This window comes from Mercurialis annua, linkage group LG7 (assembly GCF_937616625.2).
Source record: "Mercurialis annua linkage group LG7, ddMerAnnu1.2, whole genome shotgun sequence".
NCBI lineage: Eukaryota > Viridiplantae > Streptophyta > Magnoliopsida > Malpighiales > Euphorbiaceae > Mercurialis > Mercurialis annua.
Window position 1 is genome coordinate 46786688 of NC_065576.1, and position 22643 is coordinate 46809330.

General features: G+C 30.6%; 3 protein-coding genes across 3 annotated transcripts; 1 reads left to right on the top strand and 2 right to left on the bottom strand.

Moving 5' to 3' along the window:
- Window positions 1-444: 444 nt before the first annotated feature.
- On the bottom strand, window positions 445-6755 carry LOC126655555 (glutamine--fructose-6-phosphate aminotransferase [isomerizing] 1). The gene is made up of 11 exons (XM_050349784.2): window positions 6402-6755; window positions 5771-5943; window positions 5233-5344; window positions 4845-4990; window positions 4464-4628; window positions 3463-3823; window positions 3011-3261; window positions 2810-2924; window positions 2171-2426; window positions 1924-2092; window positions 445-883 (listed from the first exon to the last, which is right to left on the bottom strand). The coding sequence occupies exons 1-11, from the start codon at window positions 6625-6627 to the stop codon at window positions 800-802; spliced, it is 2058 nt and encodes a 685-aa protein (XP_050205741.1). The 5' UTR covers window positions 6628-6755; the 3' UTR covers window positions 445-799.
- A 7307-nt stretch (window positions 6756-14062) lies between these two features.
- LOC126657387 (pterocarpan synthase 1-like) lies at window positions 14063-14721 on the top strand. Its single transcript, XM_050352062.2, has one exon. The coding sequence runs from the start codon at window positions 14167-14169 to the stop codon at window positions 14716-14718; it is 552 nt and encodes a 183-aa protein (XP_050208019.1). The 5' UTR covers window positions 14063-14166; the 3' UTR covers window positions 14719-14721.
- A 48-nt stretch (window positions 14722-14769) lies between these two features.
- On the bottom strand, window positions 14770-17073 carry LOC126657386 (thioredoxin F-type, chloroplastic-like). The gene is made up of 3 exons (XM_050352061.2): window positions 16572-17073; window positions 15287-15386; window positions 14770-15058 (listed from the first exon to the last, which is right to left on the bottom strand). The coding sequence occupies exons 1-3, from the start codon at window positions 16904-16906 to the stop codon at window positions 14924-14926; spliced, it is 570 nt and encodes a 189-aa protein (XP_050208018.1). The 5' UTR covers window positions 16907-17073; the 3' UTR covers window positions 14770-14923.
- Between the last annotated feature and the right edge of the window lie 5570 nt (window positions 17074-22643).

A 22643-nucleotide genomic window follows, 5' to 3' on the forward strand; every position in this document is an offset into this window, starting at 1 on the left:
CTGACAGCAAATTTTCTTCTGTCTTTTTAAGATTAGGATTTGAGATGATAAAGTTAGGGTTTGAAAGGATGAAGAGATTATGTTGGCTGCTCTGAAATCAAGATAAAAAGAATTTAGAGGAGTAATGGTATTTGTCAAAAAGCAAAAGTATAAAAATCAAAAACAAAAAGAACAAAATGTATATGTCTAAAAGCAAACTTAGCATCGTAATTTTGAGATTATTTAGGGTAATTTCCGTTTTCTGTGTAATTAAGTCTTTGCAGAATGTAGAAAAATAGTTGAGGGTAAGAAAGTCATTAACGACTAAAATGGGAAGAATTGGAGTGCTGTTATAATTGGGTGGAGTGCAAAAATCTCCACCCTTGGAAAATTTATATAAAAGCAACTTTTTCATTCTGTTAAAAGAAACAAAAAGGAAATTTTACTAATCAATGCATTATCTGATTCTCAACATATAAACCTGTTACTTTTCTCATAAAAAAAAATAGAAACCTGTTACTCTTACAAAAGGATTCAGGCATTTTAAATTGGTAAAGATTACAAAGATTCATAAATACAACAGCTAATAATCAGGATGTTAAGACAGTAGGTGAGAAGCTCCTATATCTATCTACACTGCACAAAATGTACATCCTCGAGACGATACTGACCGCGACAAAGACGAACTCGGCCGGTGTAAATAACAACAGTAGTAAAAAGAAACACTGGATGAAGGTGTGCAACCGAATTAGCAACAAAGGAGCAAGAGCTTGCTAGGGTTAGAGCCATAGTAGTGTGAAATTTTTAATTTTGATATTCCCTACTGGGTTGTGACGCTTTTCGCAAGATTACGAGGTTGATCCACATTGTAACCTCTCAGAACAGTTAGATGGTATGCCAGCAACTGCACAGCACGAAAAAGCTATCGTCTTAGTGACAAATAAATTGTCCACAAGAAAAATGCAGACAAAAGAAATTTGTAGTTTATACAAGAATCGGAATGACGAATAGTTTTCTCAATTTTAGCACAAAACAAAAATATAAATTTGAAAGACAACCCTAGAAAGGTAAAACAATAATCAATATAGATTCAATGACAAATGTAAAACATAATCCCTATACGCGCAACGCCTCAAAGAGAAACTCATGAAGGCATATTGTAGCTTTTATGCGTCATTTAAATATAATCAATATGATTTTATATATCCATATATTTGATCAAAATAACATATACTCCCTCCATCCTATTTTAGAAGTCCCATTTCATTTTACATAAAGATTAAGAAAGACTAAAAAGGCATTAATTACAATGTTTTTTCTTGTTTTACCCTTATTACTAATAGTGGAATTTTCCATATAATTTATTTTAAGGTGATTTAAAAAAAAAAAGTAAAAAGAGAAGTTCAATCTAAAAGTCCTCTAAAAATAGAAATGGGACTTTTAAATAGGACATCTCAAAAGATCAATATAACCTTCCTAAATTAAAATAAAAGATCAATTGTGTAAAATAAACATTCATGGAATTAAAAACTAAATCATCAACTAAAAAAATAAATCTTGAAAATATTTTTAAATTGAGAGTTAGATATAATTGTCATAAATCGTAAAATTGACAAATATATTTAAGAAAGAAGTTGTCATTTTGGTCAAATATATGGATATACAAAATCTTTTTGCCTGAAATATATTGCAAGCAACTTATCATTGCAAAACATTGAGTTTACGGGCAAGTGTTGCAATTTAAATCACTAAGGAGCATATATGGCATAGCCCGGTAGACCCTAGCTGAAGGCAGAAAAGCAGACTATTCTATTTACACATTTGCCAATCCACTTATATACACGTGAATATTCTCAAAATGGTAGTTTTGACTTCAGAAAATATTGGACGGATTAAATATAATAATGCATAGATGTCGAGAGAAAATGAAAAATGAGAGTATACCTGCAAAGGAACTATATTAACTACAGGTTGAAGACAATCTTCAACTTGTGGGACTTCAATTACTCTGCAGAATTCCCCAGGACATACAGATGCAGCATCCCCTTTGGAACACATCACGATTAGGCGACCTTTACGAGCATGAAGTTGCTGAATGACCGACTGCTGTTTGCTGTAAGCAACAAGGAGTCAGAATTATAAAAAAAATATTAAATGATGTAGCAGCCAACAACTGTACAACAAGAGCAACCTGAAGCAAGAATCACGTGTCGCAATGACTATAATTGGGAGGTTTTCATCAACCAATGCCAAAGGACCATGTTTCATTTCACCAGCAAGCATTCCTTCGCTGTGCATAAGTGAAACTTCCTTAACTTTCAGAGCACCCTCCAAAGCTGTTGCATAGTTGTACCCTCTTCCAAACACGAGAAGTGACTGTTCGGTCATTAATAATTCTGCAAGAACTTTCAGTTCCTGGTCAAGCTTCAACACCTCTCTGATTTTGTCTGCAAAGACATAACAAATAAATTAGAACAATTTCCTGCAAATAGTGTAAGTAAGGAAAAATGATTTTATATATCCTTAACTTTTACTATTTTGACAAATATATTCTTATAAAAAAATTGGACAGTCCAGTCCGTCAATTTGACGAGTTGAAACAATTATTTCCAAACCCCAATCAAATCAAAGTTACGGAGATATGCTTTCCTAGTTGGACTAATCAGGTAAATTCACGTAATCAAACATCGGGCCAGGCACATTCTGGATATAATTGTCCCAATTCACAAGATTAACGGACCAGACTAACAATTTTTTTTAAGGATATATTTGTGAAAAAGGTCAAAGTTATGGATATATAATATTATTTTGCCAAAGTGTTGAGACTTACTTGGCAAGTCAAATAGACCCTCTATTATAGCCTCTCTTTTTGCTTGGCTAGATATAGAATCATCCCCAATTGCTAGGGCTAACATGGCCATCACTACTATTTGACTTGTGTAGGCCTATTAAAACAATGCAAGCATCGTTAACCAATAAGTTCAATTTCTGATAGTAACGTCGTGATTTTAAAGAAAAAATAGTATTTTACCTTTGTACTTGCCACACCTATTTCAGCCCCAGCATTTATATGAATCCCACAGTGTGTATTCCTGGCAATTGCACTGCCAACAGTGTTCGTTATGCCTACACACAAGGCACCGTTTTCTAAAGCATATTCCAAAGCATGTAACGTATCTGCAGTTTCACCGGACTGGCTAACAAAAACAGCAGTATCTTCTCTGTATATAGGACCTTGCCTGTCTACTAAATCACTTGCAATTTCCATAGTAACTGGGACACCTACGTTTATTTGTTTTTATCCAGCAAACCAAAAGAAAAAAATTAAGGTCAGTATTTTCAATTAAAAATTCAATTCCACACAGCACAGCTCAGCCATAATCTCCAGTTAATGGAGTCAGCAATTTCATAGCACCTTTTTGAAACTGCTAACTTTCACAATACTCGAATAATACTCGGATGTCCGAAAGAAACAGCACTCACCAGAAAGTTCTTCAACGATGGGCCTTGCAGCTAGAGCAGCATTATAACTTGTACCACAGCCGACAAAAACAATTCTACGACTGCGCCTAATTGTTTTAAGGTGATCCTTGAGTCCACCCAAAAGGACAGTCTTAGCTTTGCAGGAACCTCCACGTATAAGCCTTCCCCTCATGGTGGTAGTTAGAGATTCTGGTTGTTCATGAATTTCCTTCTGCATATAATGCTCATAATTTCCCTTATTTATTTGTTCTACTTCCATCTCAAGAACCGATAGTGCACGCTGGACGGATGCAGGTCTAGAAAGGGATCCACCATGCCTTCCCTTGTCATTTTCAAACTTTAAGATAGAAACGCCTCCATCCTGAGACAATAAATCTATGTTACGGAAGAGCAAATTGGTTTTATAGTGTATTTAGTATTAGTTGAATGACACCTAAAAAAGGCTTTTTTCCTCTATTCTTTATCCTCTTCTCCTAAGCTCTCGCAACGCTGACTTGCAATCGATTGGGTAATTCTATTAATTATGGTGACTAACCTTCCTCTTTGTTCAGCCCCATCCTACCTGACCCAATTTCTATAATCACCTAACTAACTACATTCTTAAACAGGTTAAAACATGTTTATGCAATCCCATCCAAGCTTGATAAGCATCCTCTTTAAGATGCAAAAGAAAACACAAGCACACATATCAGACAGATCAGTCAGATATCAGAATACTTAAGGTAATTCCAACTTAGTTCAGAGTATGATAGATGCCAATACTATTTGGAAATTTACATGCTTTTATATCAGGAAGTTCATGAAATTATCAAGGAGGATATATGATTAATCTTTCACTCTTTGGTATCACAGCTTTAGTCTCGCAAAATCATTAAGTGTTCAAAAACGGTTACAAACAATATTGTGAATATTATAAAGTACAAATATATACAAAGTCCAAAACAACAAATACGATAAGCAACTAGAAAACAATTCAATCAAAAGAGACGAGGAATAATTACCTTGAGATGAACCACTTCACCATCCTCAATCATTAAGACCCTTTTCGTGTGCTCAACAATGGCATTAGCATCACTGGAAAGAAAAAGCTCTTTGGAATGGCCATTCTTTGAGAGTGATTTAGCATCATGGAATGTTGATCCACTGTTGATATCTTCGTTTAATTCCTGAGCAGAAACCAACAATATATTTCTGTTAATTGAAGTTTTTACCAGACCAAACAATTGGTAAAATTGCAATAGGATCAATTATTATATTATCATCATCAAAGTAAATGCTTAAAATTTCCAATACATGATGAGCTACTAGATGATCGGATCACCAATTCATTATGTTAAAAAGCTTATTTACAGCTTATAAAGCATTAGTTTGATCTGACATACTTTCACCCCCAAGAGCAAAGGACTTCCACGTTTGCATGCAATTAATTCATTTGGATAATGTCTACTTTTAAATATAAGTGCATAGGCTCCTTCCAGATGCCGCATGACTTCAAGCACGACTTGACTAAATGTAACAGGCTGAGCACCTACACCACAAATAACAGAGCACGTTATCAGATAGTGACTTTCTGTGCAGACATCAAAAATAAAATAAAACTGTACATGCTGGTCAGTTGTCGATCTCCATCCACTTGAAGTCCACAATTTCAATGACTAATTAATATTGAATATTAGCCTCTGGCGAGAGGATAATTGACCAAATATTCCAGTAAACAAAGTAATTACTGAAAGCTATGTAATTTTCAATTAAAGTGTAAATGGAACTTACCTTCACCTTCATTTGCTTTATCAAATACATACTTAGCAAGCTTTGGAATCACTTCCGTGTCAGTTTCAGATTCAAAGGTAAATCCATGACGAACTAGTGTTTCCTTTAGCACCTAAAGATGGTCAAGAATGCAATTCACTTTTAGTGCTCAAAACACAGCCACAAGCAACAAACACCAAACAGAAATGGCAGAGATGGTTAATAGCAAAACAACAATACATCAAACATTGCAGTCAAATCCATGAAATCCTTCTCTAAATGAAATGATTTTTTCTAGTGATATTTTTAGTGAAGATACTAATTAGCAACTACAAATACTTCATACATTTCATCGGTTTAAAAGAATCTATTTCAATTAGTAGTTTCCTTCAACTACAAGTTATTGACTCAGCAAGATCCCCTTGATATCAACATGTATTATCTCCATAAACTACTTTAATGCAGCTATATCAGCAATCACTGTAACTATTTGTAAATAGTTGAAGTATTAAAGCTGAATAAGATAGTAATAAAACGGTATTGGAAAACATAAACAAACCTCATAATTAGTTATAACCCCGTTATGAACAACCAAGAAGTCGTTTCCAGGACCGGATGATTGCGGATGACTATTTCGTGGAGCCGGCTCTCCGTGAGTAGCCCAACGAGTATGCGCTATTCCAGCATGAACATAAAAAGACTCCTCCAAATTTAAATCAATATCAGCAACATCTGAAAATGTCAAATTCACCATAGTTACATTGCATTAATCTTTAACACATACATTTCAAATAACAAGTAGAATAAAAGCAATTTACTCCACAGTCCTCATTTAAAGTAACATTAAGCAACCATATTTCATAAAAAATGAAAAAAAATTTCTTTTAAAATATCAAAAATAGGAACATTTTGCATCAATATGATAAAAAGAAATAAAAAGTGGTCCAAGAAACATCACTATCCTCAATTACATACAAAAATAGAAAAATAAATGAGCTGCCCAGTTGAAACCAGAACCACAACTAGAATTTCGGTTGAACCACAACTCAGTTAAGTTGTCCCACACATTTAAAGTTTAATTCTTTTCTTTCCTTCTACACTAGTCTCCATACCCATCAGCTAACAGACGGACCTAACAATAAAATCCGGGTCAACCCGACCCGAAATTTGACCCTGAAATTGAAAATTACCTTGGTAAACAGATTTGACGAGGGATTCAATGTTGCCTTCCTGACGGAAGACGAGCGGAGGAAGTGACATTGACGGAAGGGGAGTTGGATCGGAATTGTCGATGGAAATTCCGGCGGAATCGTAACCGCGGTATTCGAGACGGCGGAGTCCGTTGAAGAGAACTTGAAGGATGTATCTTCGTTCTCGGTTGACATTAACGTTTAAATATGCGAAAATTCCACACATTTTGTAGTTTTTAATTAGTTTTTCTGATCCTCTGTTTTGCGTGTTCTGGTTTTTTAATGATTTTGGGTGTTTTTGTAGAAGAGAGAAGAGGTTGATGAGAGGGAAATAATGAAGAAGGTGGCAAGTTTTGACTTTTTGACTTTTCTTTTTATAATTATCTAATATTTTTATGTATTAATTAATGGTTTCACTACTTCTAATGACATTATATATTGTTTGTATATAGTATATACTTTAAAACATATGCTATGACATTATTTTTGTTTTATAATTTTATATTGTATTATGATACACAAAATCGCAAGTGTACAATGTCGATAAATTATGTAATATAATAATATAAAAATCGAACCCATGGGAATTGAATTTAGTACCAAAATAGTTGATTAAGAATTATTTAAACTATTCATCAAAAAAAAAATTATTTGAACTAACATAGATATGATTTGTGTGATTTTAATTAAAAACTAATAAAAACAAAAAATAATAATTTAAAGAATAAACAATAACGACAAATAATTCACAATATTGCTTTCGTATGGATTATTGATATTTTACAATTCTAACTTATATCAATCAATTTTAATTGTTACATGCAAGGGACGATAGATCGAAGATACTAGCTCGATATTCCTATAATGTTACTAGCCTATTGATTATAATCTGATACCCCGAATCACTCTTACAAAATGATAGAAGATAAACGGCAATTTATAATTTACGCATTATCGATGAAGTTATACACATAGACCACATAACGCAAATATGATGGTCGGACAATGCTTTGTAATTATGTCTTGATTACCCTTTTCCAATTAAATTGCTTAAGTCCCCTCTTCACAATTTATTATAAGTTCATGTGATTGTTAGCTACTCAATTACAAGCATTACTCTCAATAATTAAAGATTGCATTAATAGAAATTAGTTTTTTGACTTTAAACCTAGCATCCATACTACTCACAATATTTCAAGTCAAGAAATTTAGATAGACATAATTAAATTAACTAAGAAATTAATAATAATAAACATATTTAAAACAAGAGATGAAAATAAAAATACTTGAATAAAAATATGGAATTATTCGGAACACAGGCTTTCGAATTAAAGCTTTTAAATCTTCAAATAAAACTAGGGATTAAAAGAAAATTAATCTAAGACAAATTGTTTGTGAATAGAAAAATAATGAAAAATTAAATTGATTACATAGCCTTGAGTCATCTCTATATATAGGGGAAGTTTTAGAGGTATCTTGCAATAAGAATTGCACTTGAAGTCGAAATCCGAGTAGAAATATTTTGGAGTCTTTTAATTCGCAGAAAATTCTTTGCCTGATTGTGGACTTTTGGTGCCTGTCAAATCTTCAAAATTCGGCAAAGGGCGTTGTCAGATAGAATCCTTTGCCGGATTGTTCACTTTCGCCGCCCGTCATACTTCATAACTAGGCAAAGGAGGGTTGGCAGATTGCTTTTTTGCCTAGTTGTGAGGTTTTGCAAATTTCTTAATTTTGTCAAATTCTTCAGTTTTGCCTAATTCTTCAATTTTGCCAAATTCTGAAACTAGTCAAAATCAAACAACTAGACAAAAAAATTCAGAAAACACCAAATTATTTCAAACCTCATGGAAACGCTCCAAATCGATGTGCTTTACTCCATAAGCAATAACCTACAAAATAAATACCTTCCAAGCATAAGTTTCTCTAAAAATATGAAATATTACTAACAATTATATTTGAAAAACACTATATAATATATGAGTATCATATTATGTTAAAAAGTATTTTTTTAGGCAATTATTAGTTAAATAATAAAATATTAGCATGTTTTTTCTTCTTTTGAGACTTAATATACGCTAAATGATAACTTGTGGATCACTTAGGTAAGTCATGAGCCGAACAGAGTCGACAAAACTCACATGAGACGTAATAAGAACCGTTAGAAGAGTGCTGTAATGTAATTTCGGAACACCTCTCTGACGGTCAAGTAAGTATAAATGGGAGAGAGAAATAAGAAGTGAAGAAATATATATAAAGTGAAAAAAAATATTAACCTTACTCTTAGCTATTTTTAAAGTATTTATAGTGAACAATAATGTGGCAATGACAGTGTACCTTTGATAATGTGGTTTTGGTTGGTAGGGGACCGAGTGTACATGGTTGATATTTTTTTTTTATCTATTGTGGAATACGCTAGCATAATGTCATAGTACCTCAGTATTTACTGTCAGAAGATGTTCCCTGTTAGGGCATTGGTACATGCACTTAATTCCGAAATAACTTGGACTTGGCCAGTTGCTAACTCGGCGGAGCTTAGTGTCGGTAACATTAAGTGTTAGACAAGGGTTGTACTCGGCACCTGATTAGCTCGACACTTTGGCTAACTCGGTATTAGAATATCCTTTGTAATGGTCGTTGTTTATTATTGAGCTAGCGGCCTCGGCCGCTTGTGACATGAGTTTGGGTTTGGTGGATTTTGGGCTTTATCATTCGACTTTTATAAATGTTCTATTTATTTTGATATCACTTAGTGTTTGTTTGGTCTTTAAATTCAAATTCTTGTAGATTTTAGAAATTGGGAGGTCTTTAGATCAACTTTTTAGATCTCATTAAAGATGATGATTGGAAAATACTAGGTTTCAACGGATCGAGCGGATTGTCCGTCAAATCAGAAAAATGATATCAAAGTATCCTATCCAACAAAACTATATTCATCGTTGTGTTAAGTTAGTGGGATACATTTCCTAATTACTTCATTTTACTTTCAATTTATTTTTATTGTTTGTGTCTTGGGTTGTTGCCTTTTATTCGGTAGATCAAACTTAAAAGATCGTATAATTTCTTCTTGTTATATCTTTCACTTTTTGTTATATAATCTTCATCCATGAATCTACCTTAGATAAAAAAATTATTTATTTAACAAATTAACAAATTTAATATAATTTTAATTATGAAATGATTCACAACTAAATAATAATTTAAGTGAAATCTAATTATGAAAACTTAATAATATTTAAAAAAATGAATTTTATCTATACAAAACTTGTAAATTATAGAAAAGAATGATAAAACTATTATTTCATTCCTATTAGCACCATTAAGCTTCCAACAATATTTAGGAGCCGTTTGGTTCAAGGTGGGGAATGGAAATCGGAATGGGAATCGGAATGAGAAGGAATGAGAATGGGAATGATTGTTTTCATTTTTTGTTTGGTTCAAAATTAGTGTAGGAATGAGAATGGATAAATTTTAATAAAAAAATTATTTATTATTTATTAAAAATACTTTTGTAAAAATAAAATTATTTTTAATTTTTTTTTTTAAAAATTAAAAAAATTATTTTAAAAAAATTAGTTTAAAAAAATTTAAAAAATTAAAAAAAATATTTTAAAAAATATTTTCAAAAAAATTAAAAAATTATTTTGGAAAAAATTAAAAAAATTATTTTCGAAAAATTAAAAAAAATTATTTAAAAAAAATAAAAAATTATTTTTTAAAAAAATATTAAAAAAAGTTTTTTTTATTATTTTAAGTATTTTTTAAAATAAATATTTAAAAGTAGTTTTTTTAAATAATTATATATTTATTATTAAAATATTTTGTAAAATTTTGATTCTCATTCCTAAAAGTCCATTTCCATAGGATAAAGGGGGAATGAGTGATTTCCATTGAGGGAGTAATCACATTTTCATTTCCCAGTACAATTTGACAAAACAAACACAAATAATGAAAATCATTCCTATATCCATTCCCATTCCCCTTTTTTAAGGGGAACCAAACGGCCCTTTAGTTTCTAAGTGCTGAAAATTTTAAAAAGAAATGCTAAACTCAGTGGTGTATAACTGACAAAAGGGTCATTTTTGGGATTGTTTCTGGTCTTTTTCACACGCATCATTTAAGTTTATGTGGCATTGTCTGATTGGAAAATTCCTGATTAAAAAGATGTCCACGTGACGAAAGGCCACCTGACTCCTGCCTGTTTCTTGGAACACTACTGCCGAATCATCATATTTCTTTTGGCTTGATCACCAAAAAAACCCCACCTTTTAACCTCTTTTCAAATGCACCTTAACGTTATAATTTTGTCAGTTACACCCTAATTCGCACCTTTAGTTTTCAATTCCACTCTCAAATACTAAATTGATCTCTTCTCCATTTGAAAAAAGTTAAAATAAGTCATCCATTTTTAACATTTTATGTGAACAAGAATTCAAACGAGTACTTTATAAAGGTTTTTATGAATTTTTCCCTAGTGAAAAAGAGTCTAATTTAATTTTGAGGGTGGAATTGAAACCCAAAGGTGCGAATTAGGGTGCAATTGAAAAAATTACAACGTTAGGGTGCAACTGAAAAAGGGCTAAAAGGTGAGGTTTTTTTTGTGATTAAGTTTATTTCTTTTAAAAGACTTAATTGTAAAAAAAAATAAAAAATAATATATGTGTTTTCCAATTTAAATTAATTTTTTAATTTTTTTATAAAATTATTATAATTTAATAAGTTTGTTTGTAATTTTATTTTTTTAGAATCAATTCAATTTTTTAATTTTTTTTACTTCAACTACCAAAAGAGAATTTAAAATTATATTTAAAAGTTATTTTATTTTTTTAGATCAGAAATTAAATTTTAAAATTTTAAAAAATTAAATTTACTGTACAGAATAAATATATATTTAATAAAATTAAAAATTGAGACAATTAAATTAATTAGAAAAAACTGGATAGATATCACAACGAAAAAATAAATTTAGAATAGTATTATCATTTTCTTTTTCAAAATTGCAAATACACACAAAAAAAGTTTGAATTATTTTACAATTAGACCTTTATAAAAAAATCTCCCCCACTTTTTAAAATAAAAATAATTTTTGAACGCTCTATTTTAATTAATAATTTTTATTTAAAATATTCAATATATTTTTATTTTTTATTGTTTATTAATGTGTTTAGAAAAAAATAATATGAAAATGTAATATATTTAATGTCAGACAAAAAAATACAAAAAAAAAAACTAGTAATATTTTTTAAGAAAATGTTTTATAACCCACATTTTTAACTCAACTCTTTTAACCCACCTTATATGGTAAGATTTTATTACTCCAATTCGCACTCAAAAGTGTATATCCAAAAAATAGAATTTAATCAATCTATTCTCTGATTGCCACGTCAGGCGGTACAAAAAGATGAGTTAAAAGTGTTAGATTATATAGCATTATTCTTTTTTTAATAAGATTTTTTTTAATGGAACCGAGACAGATAGACTACTAAATTAAAGGATTTTGAAAAGAAAAAAAACATGTGAATCATATTGCACAAATTGTGGATACACACTAATTTATTAGGTTTAATGTCTTAAAAAACCCTGAACTTTCATTCCCTTTTCAATCCTACTCTGACGTTGCAAATCTGTCAATTTTACTCTATTTTGCATTTTTTCATTTCAATTGTACCTTAAAGTATAAAATTGACCCTTTTATACTTGGCAAAAACTCTCTAAATTTACCCTTTTTGCATTAGATTAACTTATTAAATTGACCATTTTAAAAAAAAAAATTATTGAATTTTTGTCAAATAAAAAATGGTCAATTTTATGCTTTAGGGTACAATTAAAATGAAAAAAATACAAACTGAGATAAAATTGACAATTTTTTAACGTCAGGGTAATATTGAAAACGGGATGAAAGGTCGGAATTTTTTAAGGCATTAAGCCAATTTATTATGCACAGTCTTCCTCAAAATAAAAATACTATGTACAGTCAATAGTGGCAGGCTAAGTATTAAATCATATTATATGCAAATTAATTAAAAGATAATGGGACAGTTCATTTGTGGATGATTCTTCAGTTAAGATAATTGTGTAGTATAACAGCTGACCAGAGTTTGTTGTCATTTGTTTCCACATGCATAATGTTAATTGAACAAAAGATCAATACACCCATCAATTTGGTAGAGAATATTAAATGAGTCATTTTCAACAAAAATTGTTTAGAAAAACCACAACTTCGTTATTTTATCGGTTTTCCAGACTATTAGGCCGTCAAATGGCGAAACCTGGGGTTTTAAAAAAGTTTGAACACTGATATTTTATAGCACCACTGATAATAGCAAACTAAATACATTTCATTTCGGGCGATTTGACAGTAGTTTTTAATTTTTTCAGTGATGTATTATTTTTATTGCTAACTGAGCCATCTAACATGTTCAACCTATTATCAAACTAGTGACTAGTGCTAGATAATGAGGTTTATTTTGGAAAAAGTAAGAAATACAAACTCGGTCGCATGTAAAAATGACGAAACTCTTTGATCGTTAGGTTATGTATCGTCAGGGATGGAACTAGCTTTTGTAAAATAGGGGACGAAATCATAGAAATTCTTTTTTAAGAGGGCGAAATATATAAAAAATAACTATATTTTTCTATTAAATAAAAAAATTGAAAGATATTTTTGTTAAAGTAGTTTTTGACTTGTTACAGTATGCATTCTATCTTTAAGTAGTTTTTGACTTGTTACAGTATTTTATCTTTGTGGTGAAGGAAATTATGGCTGAATGGGCTAATGGAACAATTGAGATAATTCTTGGAAAGATTTTTTTTTTTTTGCAAAAATAAGTCTTTTTTTTTACCAAAAAATATGTTTTTTTTTATAAAATTATGTTTTTTTTTTCTTAAATATACCAAATGATGTAACAAAGATCTACCAATGATCTAGTAAAAGTGTACTTTTGCAGAAAAAAGTGAAAAGACGTATTTTTATATAAAAAAACAATGCATTTTTACAAAAGTTTGCCCAAAATAGACATTTTTAGGCCAAATGTCGTAAAAAGGCCAAATCTTTCACAAAAGTCCCGACCTTTCAATTTTGTCGATTTTGGCCAAAACTGATTATTTGATTTCACCAAAGTCCTGACTTTTCAATTTTGTCGATTTTGGCAAAAAATGGATCATTTGGTTTCACCAAAGTCCTGACCTTTCAATATATGTGCATGTCATGTAGGCGCCACATAGGCAAATTGAAATCAAATTGAGAGTTGGCCACAATTGAAACCAAATAATCTGTTTTTGGCCAAAATCGATAAAATTGAAAGGTCAGGACTTTTGTGAAAATTAATGAAAAATTTGGCCTTTTTACGACATTTGGCCATATTTTTATAAGTAGTCGAAAATTCTATCCTCAATCATTTTTTTTTTCTGGTATGCAGTAAATTGCAGAACATTTCCACATTTTGATTAGAACAATCAATTTGGACATTTGGGGCCTGACGTTTTACAAATTACAGGTTAAAGTCTACTTTTCACAATTTTCATATTTGTTCCACTTTCATCCCAATGGTGCTTAATCAATTAATTTTGGTTTCAATGTATATTTAACATAATAAAAAACACCTAGTTATAAGTAGTTGGTTAGTTAACATAATAAAACAGGAGTAAAATTATATGGAGTTGGTATCTTATCTTCTGCTACAATTGGATTAGGTAGCCAAAACCACAATCTGTGTATTTTAAAGTCCAAGACAACCCTCTCATAATTTGGAAAAAACATAGTCCGTACATGATGCTCTGCAGAATCATATTCTGCACAGCAGTTATCTTAGCAATACTATCAGTAATTCTATTAGCATTATTCTCTCCGAAACCTCATAACTTATTATCATCGAAAGACACGAATAGGCCGTGGCTAGCACTCTCACTCTACGTGCAGCAACCTCAAATCTCGACTTCAAGCTCAATCCCGCACCAGCTAACACCATCAACTGACGCAGGAGCGTTTGTCTTTCATCATTCACTTACGGAGGGTCCGGAAAATACGTCAAGAATCATCGGAAAGGCTCAAGGATTCATAATACCACTTGAACATTTTGCACGCTCGGCTTTTAATGTTATTTATCTTACATTTAATACTAAGCGTTATTCGGGCAGCTTAAGCGTGCAGGCAAAGCATATTGCACATATGGATAGAGAAGAACTTACGGTTATTGGAGGAACCGGGTCGTTTGCATTTGCCCGCGGCGTTGCAGTTTTTGCACAATCCGATGAATTGTCTATTTACCATGTAAAGCTTCAGCTTAATTTTCCTAATCGATCTCATACGATTCCTGGGTGACAATATCGTACTTGACTATTATAATATTTATATTTTTCTTGCTTCAAAAGAGATTGTAACTTAGCTCTAGAATTTTATAAGGTCGGAAAAATATTTCACAACCTGCAAGTTCCCTGAAAAAGCAAGATCCAGCAGATACATATACAAGGAGGAATAATTATTCAGAAATGAACATTGGCATTTTTTTACAGGTAAAAAAGGCGATTTAACCGGATCTAACAGCATCTATAGCAGCCAGTAGATCCTCATATTTTGCTCCGGTCACTTCTTTTACGATCTTACTGTCCTTTAGAATCTTGAATGTCGGCACCACCTTTATCCCAAGTTCCTTTGCCAATGACTGCCAGTTTGTGAAAAATTAATATGACGTGGTAAGATTCAGTTGCCACGTTAACTAAATTTGGTTTAAAATCACTAAGAAACTTCTCGTTATTTATAATTATGAAGCTCGGTGACTAAATTGAAATAAACTAAAATTTCCTGACCAAAAACAACACGAAAGTTTAGTGACCCCGAGAATTTAAAACGCTTAAGAACAAATTCATAAGATGGTAGAACGAAAAAAAACCTTGTTGTCTTGATTGCAATCAAGCTTCAAGAAGACAACATCAAGGTACTTCTCTGACAAAGCTTTGAATTTGGGAGCTATAACCTTACAGGGGCCGCACCTGAGAACCTCGAGAAAATGAAAAAGATCAGCAGAAATTTCACATCTCAACGACATATATTGCTAATATGTTCAATGTTTCATCATAGCTGTCCTGAAATTCTACTATGAATATAGTGGTAATCTGAAGTCCTCATATCTAATAATTATGGGCTGAAGCTAAAAATTAATTTGGGGATGCATTGCTTACACAAGTATAAGCATGGGCATCCTCACCTCTAGGAGTGTGCATGTACCAAAACAAACTGAACCGACAAATTCGGTTCAATTTAGTTTGATATTACACAAAATATTAATTTTCAGTTCTGTTCGGTTTTGAAAGTAAAAAAATTTCAGTTCAGCTTTGATATGAAACGAACCAACTAGTTCATTTTGGCACACATTTACTTAAGTTGTACTCTGCTGCAACATTCCTCTGCGAACTCTACATTTCCTCAATTTTAGCTTGCGGAACACCAAAAACCATGCATGAAATATAATTTTGTTGTTCATATTTTAGCTGATTAAAATAATACTCGGCTACAAATTGGAACTCCTGAGATCTCAGTATTAAAGACGGACGACTTCAGATGCAATTGAGATACATATCTAGGAGCATAGTCCACCCGAGTTGAATCAAAATACTGTCAACTTGAGCTCGACTCGACTATAAAATTTGAAACTCGACTAAAATTCATAGATTTCTATTAGAACCTCGAGCTCGAGATCAATAAAACAATTGAGAACCGAACTCAACTAGACTCGACTCGACTTGATTATACATGTAAATATTTAAAAATAAGGGTTGCAAATGGTTAGACTTGATTAATCAAAACTCGAGTAGTTTACTAGCCTATTAAGCTGAGTATCTTAATGCTCCAATTTGACTTAAGATAGTCGGCTCGATTCGGCATTTGGCTCGAATAGTTGGAACTTGAGCTCGACTCTGCTAAAATTGAGTCTATTTCTAAGTATTTTTCAAGTCAATTCCGAATAACTCACAGCTTAACCAATTAGCTTTGACACTAGGTTTAAACTTGAAATGTTAGAATATGAATGATTGCATGTAAATCCAACTCCGAAACCTATCTTTTAGTTAGTGAAAATTGAAAATAAAATTCAAGAACAAGAACAATTTTCAACAAAATAAACAACAAAAACAAATTAATCAAGGACAGGCAAAGCAAATAAGTAATGCAAGATTTACCATTGAGTGTACATATCAAGAACAACAGTCTTATCGCCGGCATCTTTAACAATAGGCCAGAAAGTATCTTTACACACTTCAGTGACTTGTCCAACGGTGGCCGTCGGCCCAACCGTCTCCAAGCTACACTTCACACTCAAACCTGAACCGTTTCTCTTACTCACTACTACTGAACAGCAGCTTTTGCTAGCGTCAGTGTTAAACAGCGTCTCTTTCGCTACGGAAGCTGTGATCCTGCTGTGAGCAGCGGTGGTGGTTGTACTGCGGCGACCAGGAACTGACGGCGACGAACGGACGGAATTGGACGGAGACACTGAGAATTGGATCAAAGCCATTATTAGAGAGAAATGAAAATGGTGGTTGAGATTTGAAGGAGCTGAAGATTGGTGGAATGATGGTGATGAACAACTGGTGCAATGTGAGATTATTTTCAGGATAAAATGACGATTATAGGCTTCTGATTATGGGGAAGACAATAATATCTTTGGTTATCCGTGTCAATTTCTATGAGAAATGTGAGGCTATAAAAGAAACTGCAGGAATTCAAATGACGGATTTAACCTTTGCTGATGATAATTTCATTTTAGTCATCTATGATCTATGCAAGTATATGCGAATATTTGATAGGGATTCTCTCAAATTCATTTTGAACTTGAAAGGTTCACGATTTACACCATTCATTATAAAATGAACAATGTTGATTAAAAAAATTTAATTTTAATTAAATTAATCTATACCGTTCATTTTACAATGAACAATATGGATCATGAACATAACCCCTTCATGTTCAAATAAACTTGAGGGAATTCCAATCCAACAAAATATCAATTCACCTCCTCGATTTGACACAATATTAAAAAAGTTATTTTTTAATAAATTGATTGGAAAAAACATATGATTATATTTTTGTATCAAATCTATACTTATCACTTGCATATTCATACGTGAAATACATGCTGCAATAGTTGTAGAAATGTTTTTAGAATTTTTTTATATTTATTTCGTTTTTCAAATATAAATTATGACCCTTATACTTTTAAAAGCTCAAAAACCGTATTAATCTTAAACTTAACAATTATAATTTTTTATTAACTATTTTCTTCTTCGCTTCGTCATTATCATCTTTTGATTCATACAACCTCACAATAAGTCGCTTTTTCCTTCTGAAAATCCTAACGTAATCTTCACTGATTATTTCGATGTTGCTTTGCACATTGTCTGATGCCGCGGAAAAGATGGGCATCCTTTACACAGTCTTCTGATTAATTTAATTTTAGTCATTTTGATTAATTAAAGGCAATATTTTTTATTTTTATGTTTTACTATCAATATTTAGGTCAATTAAGAAACACAATTATATATATCATATACCAATTTTAAACGTGTTCATATTTTATAATTTTATCTATAAAGAGTATTATTTTTAATTGATTAAAATAACTGAAAATAAATTATTTGACACTGAATTACTATTTCAAGATCGGATTGACCCTTTGCTTGAATTGATAAGGGGTGAGTGAGACTCAAAATAAAATATTAAAGGATGGAGTTGGCTTTATATTTTATTTTTTGGATTATGAAATGGATTAGTTACAAATTTTATATTTTTAATTTTGATAATTTCAAATATCAGCTGCAGACAAATTAAAATATAAATTGATTTTTTGATATCTTTTTCTTTAATATAGTCACTAAAAGTATATGAAAAATATTCTTCTTCCTACATCATATCAGTGAAATTACTAGTGTTTAAAATTGTTAAAATTTAAAATTTATGTTCTTTGTTGATAGTAGTTTGTTTTCTTTCTTGTAAAGAAATAGTTCTTCTCACTTTTTATAAAAATTTAACTTATCTTTAGTAACGAAAGTTAAGAAAAAGTTAATTGTATATTTATTCTAATAAAGCAATTACATAATTTTTTCAGTGTTAATTCCATATAGAATCACGACCTTTACAAAAAATTTTATTTTAATCACGACCTTTAAAAGTTGGCATTAAAAGGTACGACCTTTTATTCTATTTCAAATTTATCACCAAATTAAATTTGGTATATTTTTTTTTTAACTAAAAATTACTAATCCTACATACTCTAACTGAAAGATAGTAATAGTTAGTATCAATTTATAATCTGGGTCTTTCATTGATGGTTTAGTGAAGCATTTAGTCAATAAAAATACACTAAAATGATAGATTTGAAAAAAATTAAAAGGTTATGATTTTATATGGCAATTTTTAAAGGTCGTGATTAAAATGAAACTTCGAATAAAGGTCGTGATTTTTTTATGAAATTATCCTTTTTATTTATGAACTTGTTAAGCGATATGCGATCAATGATGGAGATGTTCTTACATTCAAATATATATCTCGTTTTTTGTTTTGTAAACATGTATTTTAATTATTATAATAATTTTTAATATTGGCTTGAAAGATGTTATATTAAAAATATTAAATTTGTTTTAGAATTATAAGAGTTAGATTCCATCTAATATGGTATTAGAGCCTTTTGCATTCACACAATTTGAATTTGGTCCGGTCTACGTGAGGAAATCTCACATTAATTGTGTGTGTGAATGAACATGTGTTTAAATATTAGTTGGACACCTCCACTTGATACCAATTGATTTTAAGATGGAATCTAACAATAAAATATTGTAAAATTTATAATTTTATTTAGGCCAAATGTTATAAAAATGCCAAACCTTTCACAAAAGTTTCACAAATGTCACGACCTTTCAATTTTGTCGATTTTTGGGCAAAAACTGATTATTTGGTTTCACAAAAATTCCGACCTTTCAATTTTGTCAATTTTGGCCAAAAATGAATTATTTGGTTTCACAAAAGTCCCGACGTTTCAATATTTGGCATGCCACATAGGCAAATTGAAATCAAATTGAGAGTTGGCCACAACTGAAACCAAATAATTTGTTTTTGGCCAAAACCGACAAAATTGAAAGGTCAATACTTTTGTGAAACTTTTATGAAAGATTTGGCTTTTTTACGATATTTGGCTTTTTATTTAAAAATAACCATTTAATTAAAGTTGGACTTGTGTTCCATGTATAGTAAAGATGGGCACTTGGTAGTCTTTTATAGGAGAAATACTTGTGTAAATCAAGTTTGTCATGTAGGTTTATAAACTGATAACTTCTGAATCACGAGGGTTGTCTTGAATTCGGTGTGTCTTCAAAAAGTACCTGAAACCCACAACGCAACCGTTAGAAGAGCGCCGAAAGGTGATTCCAGTAAGTCTCTCTGACGGTCAAATTAGTAACTATTTGAGTGAAGGGAAGAAATGAAAAGTGAAAAGGAGTTTAGAGTTTAGAGAAAAAGAAAATTAATCTTTTTACCTATTTTTTTTATCTTTTATACGATGCTTTATCTTGGAATTTTGGTGTGTTGCTTCTTTGTTTGAGCTGACTATTCTGATTTTGTTCTCTTTGTCTGCGCAAAGCATGTTGGGACAATCAGATTACCTTCTGTCGGATTATGTCCTTACAATTAAGGAAAATCCAGCTCGATTGGCCAAGTGTGTCTCTGGAATGTGCTATGTTATTGTCTGATCCTGTTCGGTTATCTGAGCAGGCCCTTTAAAGTTAAATGGTACATGCTCGGTCGTCCGAGTAGGTCCTTCGTGAGCTAGATGTTATCTATTCGGTTGTCTTTGTGATGTTACCGATTTGACCATTCTGTGGCAGTCTCGGTTTTATAGGTGAGGGTAGGATTTTTAGTTCCTTTTTTGAGATTGTTCCATCCATTTATCGTGTGATAGTTGATATTATTAAATATTATAATTTTAATAAATATCATATTAATTATAGTTAAAATATAAAAAATTAATGTGATATTTGTTGATTGGTTATAATATTTATTAATGTCACATGTTATATAATAAATAAATGGTCTATAATTTTACATGCCGAATTTGGTTCACAATTCTTTTTCAGAGGCATGTTAGTTATTGATTTAGAAAGTTTAGTCATGAATATAGATTAATAAGATGGGCAGAGAAAGACGAAGAAAGAAGCAAATAGAAGCTGGAAAGATAAACTTGAACTACTATCCACATGGATTTGTAGTAGTGTGGAATCTTGATTTGCACTTGAATTCAATTAAAATATCTTTGTTATTATTATTATTATTATGCCAATTGTTTTAGAATGTGTTCTACACATCATATTTTGATCATTCATTTATTTTAAAAATCATATTATTATTGAATTACCATATAATTGATTTGTCTTCTAATACTTTGAAAACAGGGTGGAGTCTTTCTATAGTTATTTTATTTTTTTACAAAATAAATCTTACTTGGTTCATTTACTATCGTTGAATGAAATTTAATTAATTCATCTAATGGTGAAATAGACAAGTTACGCTTAAAACAAAATAATTGTAGCCTTTCCCGTCCAAACATAGATCATGTGGTATGAACTTTGAACGAGATGTAATATGTTAGTGAAATATTGACAATTTAAAAGTATTTTTTTTCCTAATATCGGCTAATAAAAAATAAACTATAAAAAATCTTTAATCCACATAAATATTTGTACACCCCTATCCGAAAATCAGACAATTTTTTTTTTCAAAAATAGACTAGCTAAGCTAGGTGTTACATACTAAAAATAGGAATTTATGTAATCCCAAAATGTATATGAATTGATAAGACACCCTTCTAACTTAAGTGAGGTCACGGGTTCGAACCGTACTCATGTATATAGCCGTTTAAAACTTGGGGTCAAAGTTTTGCCTTCCACAAGGGACCTATTTGGCTCGAGTGGGATTAGTCTGAATGTGGAAGGTTTAAAAGTGCCGTCTCATAGTTGATACCCGTTTAACTTCCGATCCCACTTTTTAATAGATTCCTTGAGGTATTTGGCGGCTTCACTTCAACTTTGAATACTATAACACCTTATGTACCATGTACAAAAATATATAGGAATTTATGTTAATTCAATCAAAACATGAGACTACATTGAGGTATGGAGGAGTGAATTTAAAGATTCTAGTCAATAGAATAAGCCTCACTTGTACCTTATGTTATAATTTAAATATAAGTTGATACATATTTTATTATTATTCTATAAAATAAAATTAAAAAAATTCAAATTTGAATGGAGTATTAATTTTTATACATAAATACTACTATTACTATTTAAAAACTTAAATTTATGAGGTGAATGATCTTCCACATATTACTAACTACAATAAAATCATCTTTCAAGCTATCATCCTTCCCATATACTGATATATATTCCAATAATATTTCCTTATTAAATGGTTTTATAAGAGTTATGTTATGCCTACCATAAATTACTCCAAATATTTATTCATTTATACATTAGTGGTCCACCATTAATGAGATGCAAGCAAAGTTTCTTTGAAAGCTTTAGTCAAATTCAAATATCCCATATAAGTGTAAGTTGAATTTGAACATAACTTAGAAGGATGTAAGCATTAATTTCATAATTAAATGAAGGCAAGAATTACAGTAGTTGTATCTAAACTTTTTAAAATTTTCTATATAAGTGTCTATACTTTTATTATATTTATTTTAATATTTGAACTTGTTTGTTTTATATCAAACTATGGTGATAACATGTTATGACAAATTTTGCAAGTTAAATAAAAATATATATTTATGAATTTATTTTCAATTTTTGTAAAGTTTTGTTTTAAAGTCAATTAAATTATTCGTTAAAAAGTCAATTAAATTATATTTATGTTGAAATTATATGATTAATATTTTACTTCAATTTTTTTTATTTTTAATAAATACTATAGTAATTGCATAAATTCAAAAATTAAACTAAAATTTAAAATAAATCAAATTAATAATATAAATTAAACATTTCGACAATTATCGAGTGGTCAGTTCGACCGATCTCAAACTATCCATTTGATAGATTATTTTATTTTTTAATATCAAACCAGTGAAAGAATCGCGAGAAACTTAACACATCGGTCATACTGGCAAAAATGAATTATTTATTTTGGCGATATGCCAATAGCAGTTTATTTTCTCATAATATAATAAATGCAAATTAAATGCAAAACTATTTTTATAATATAAA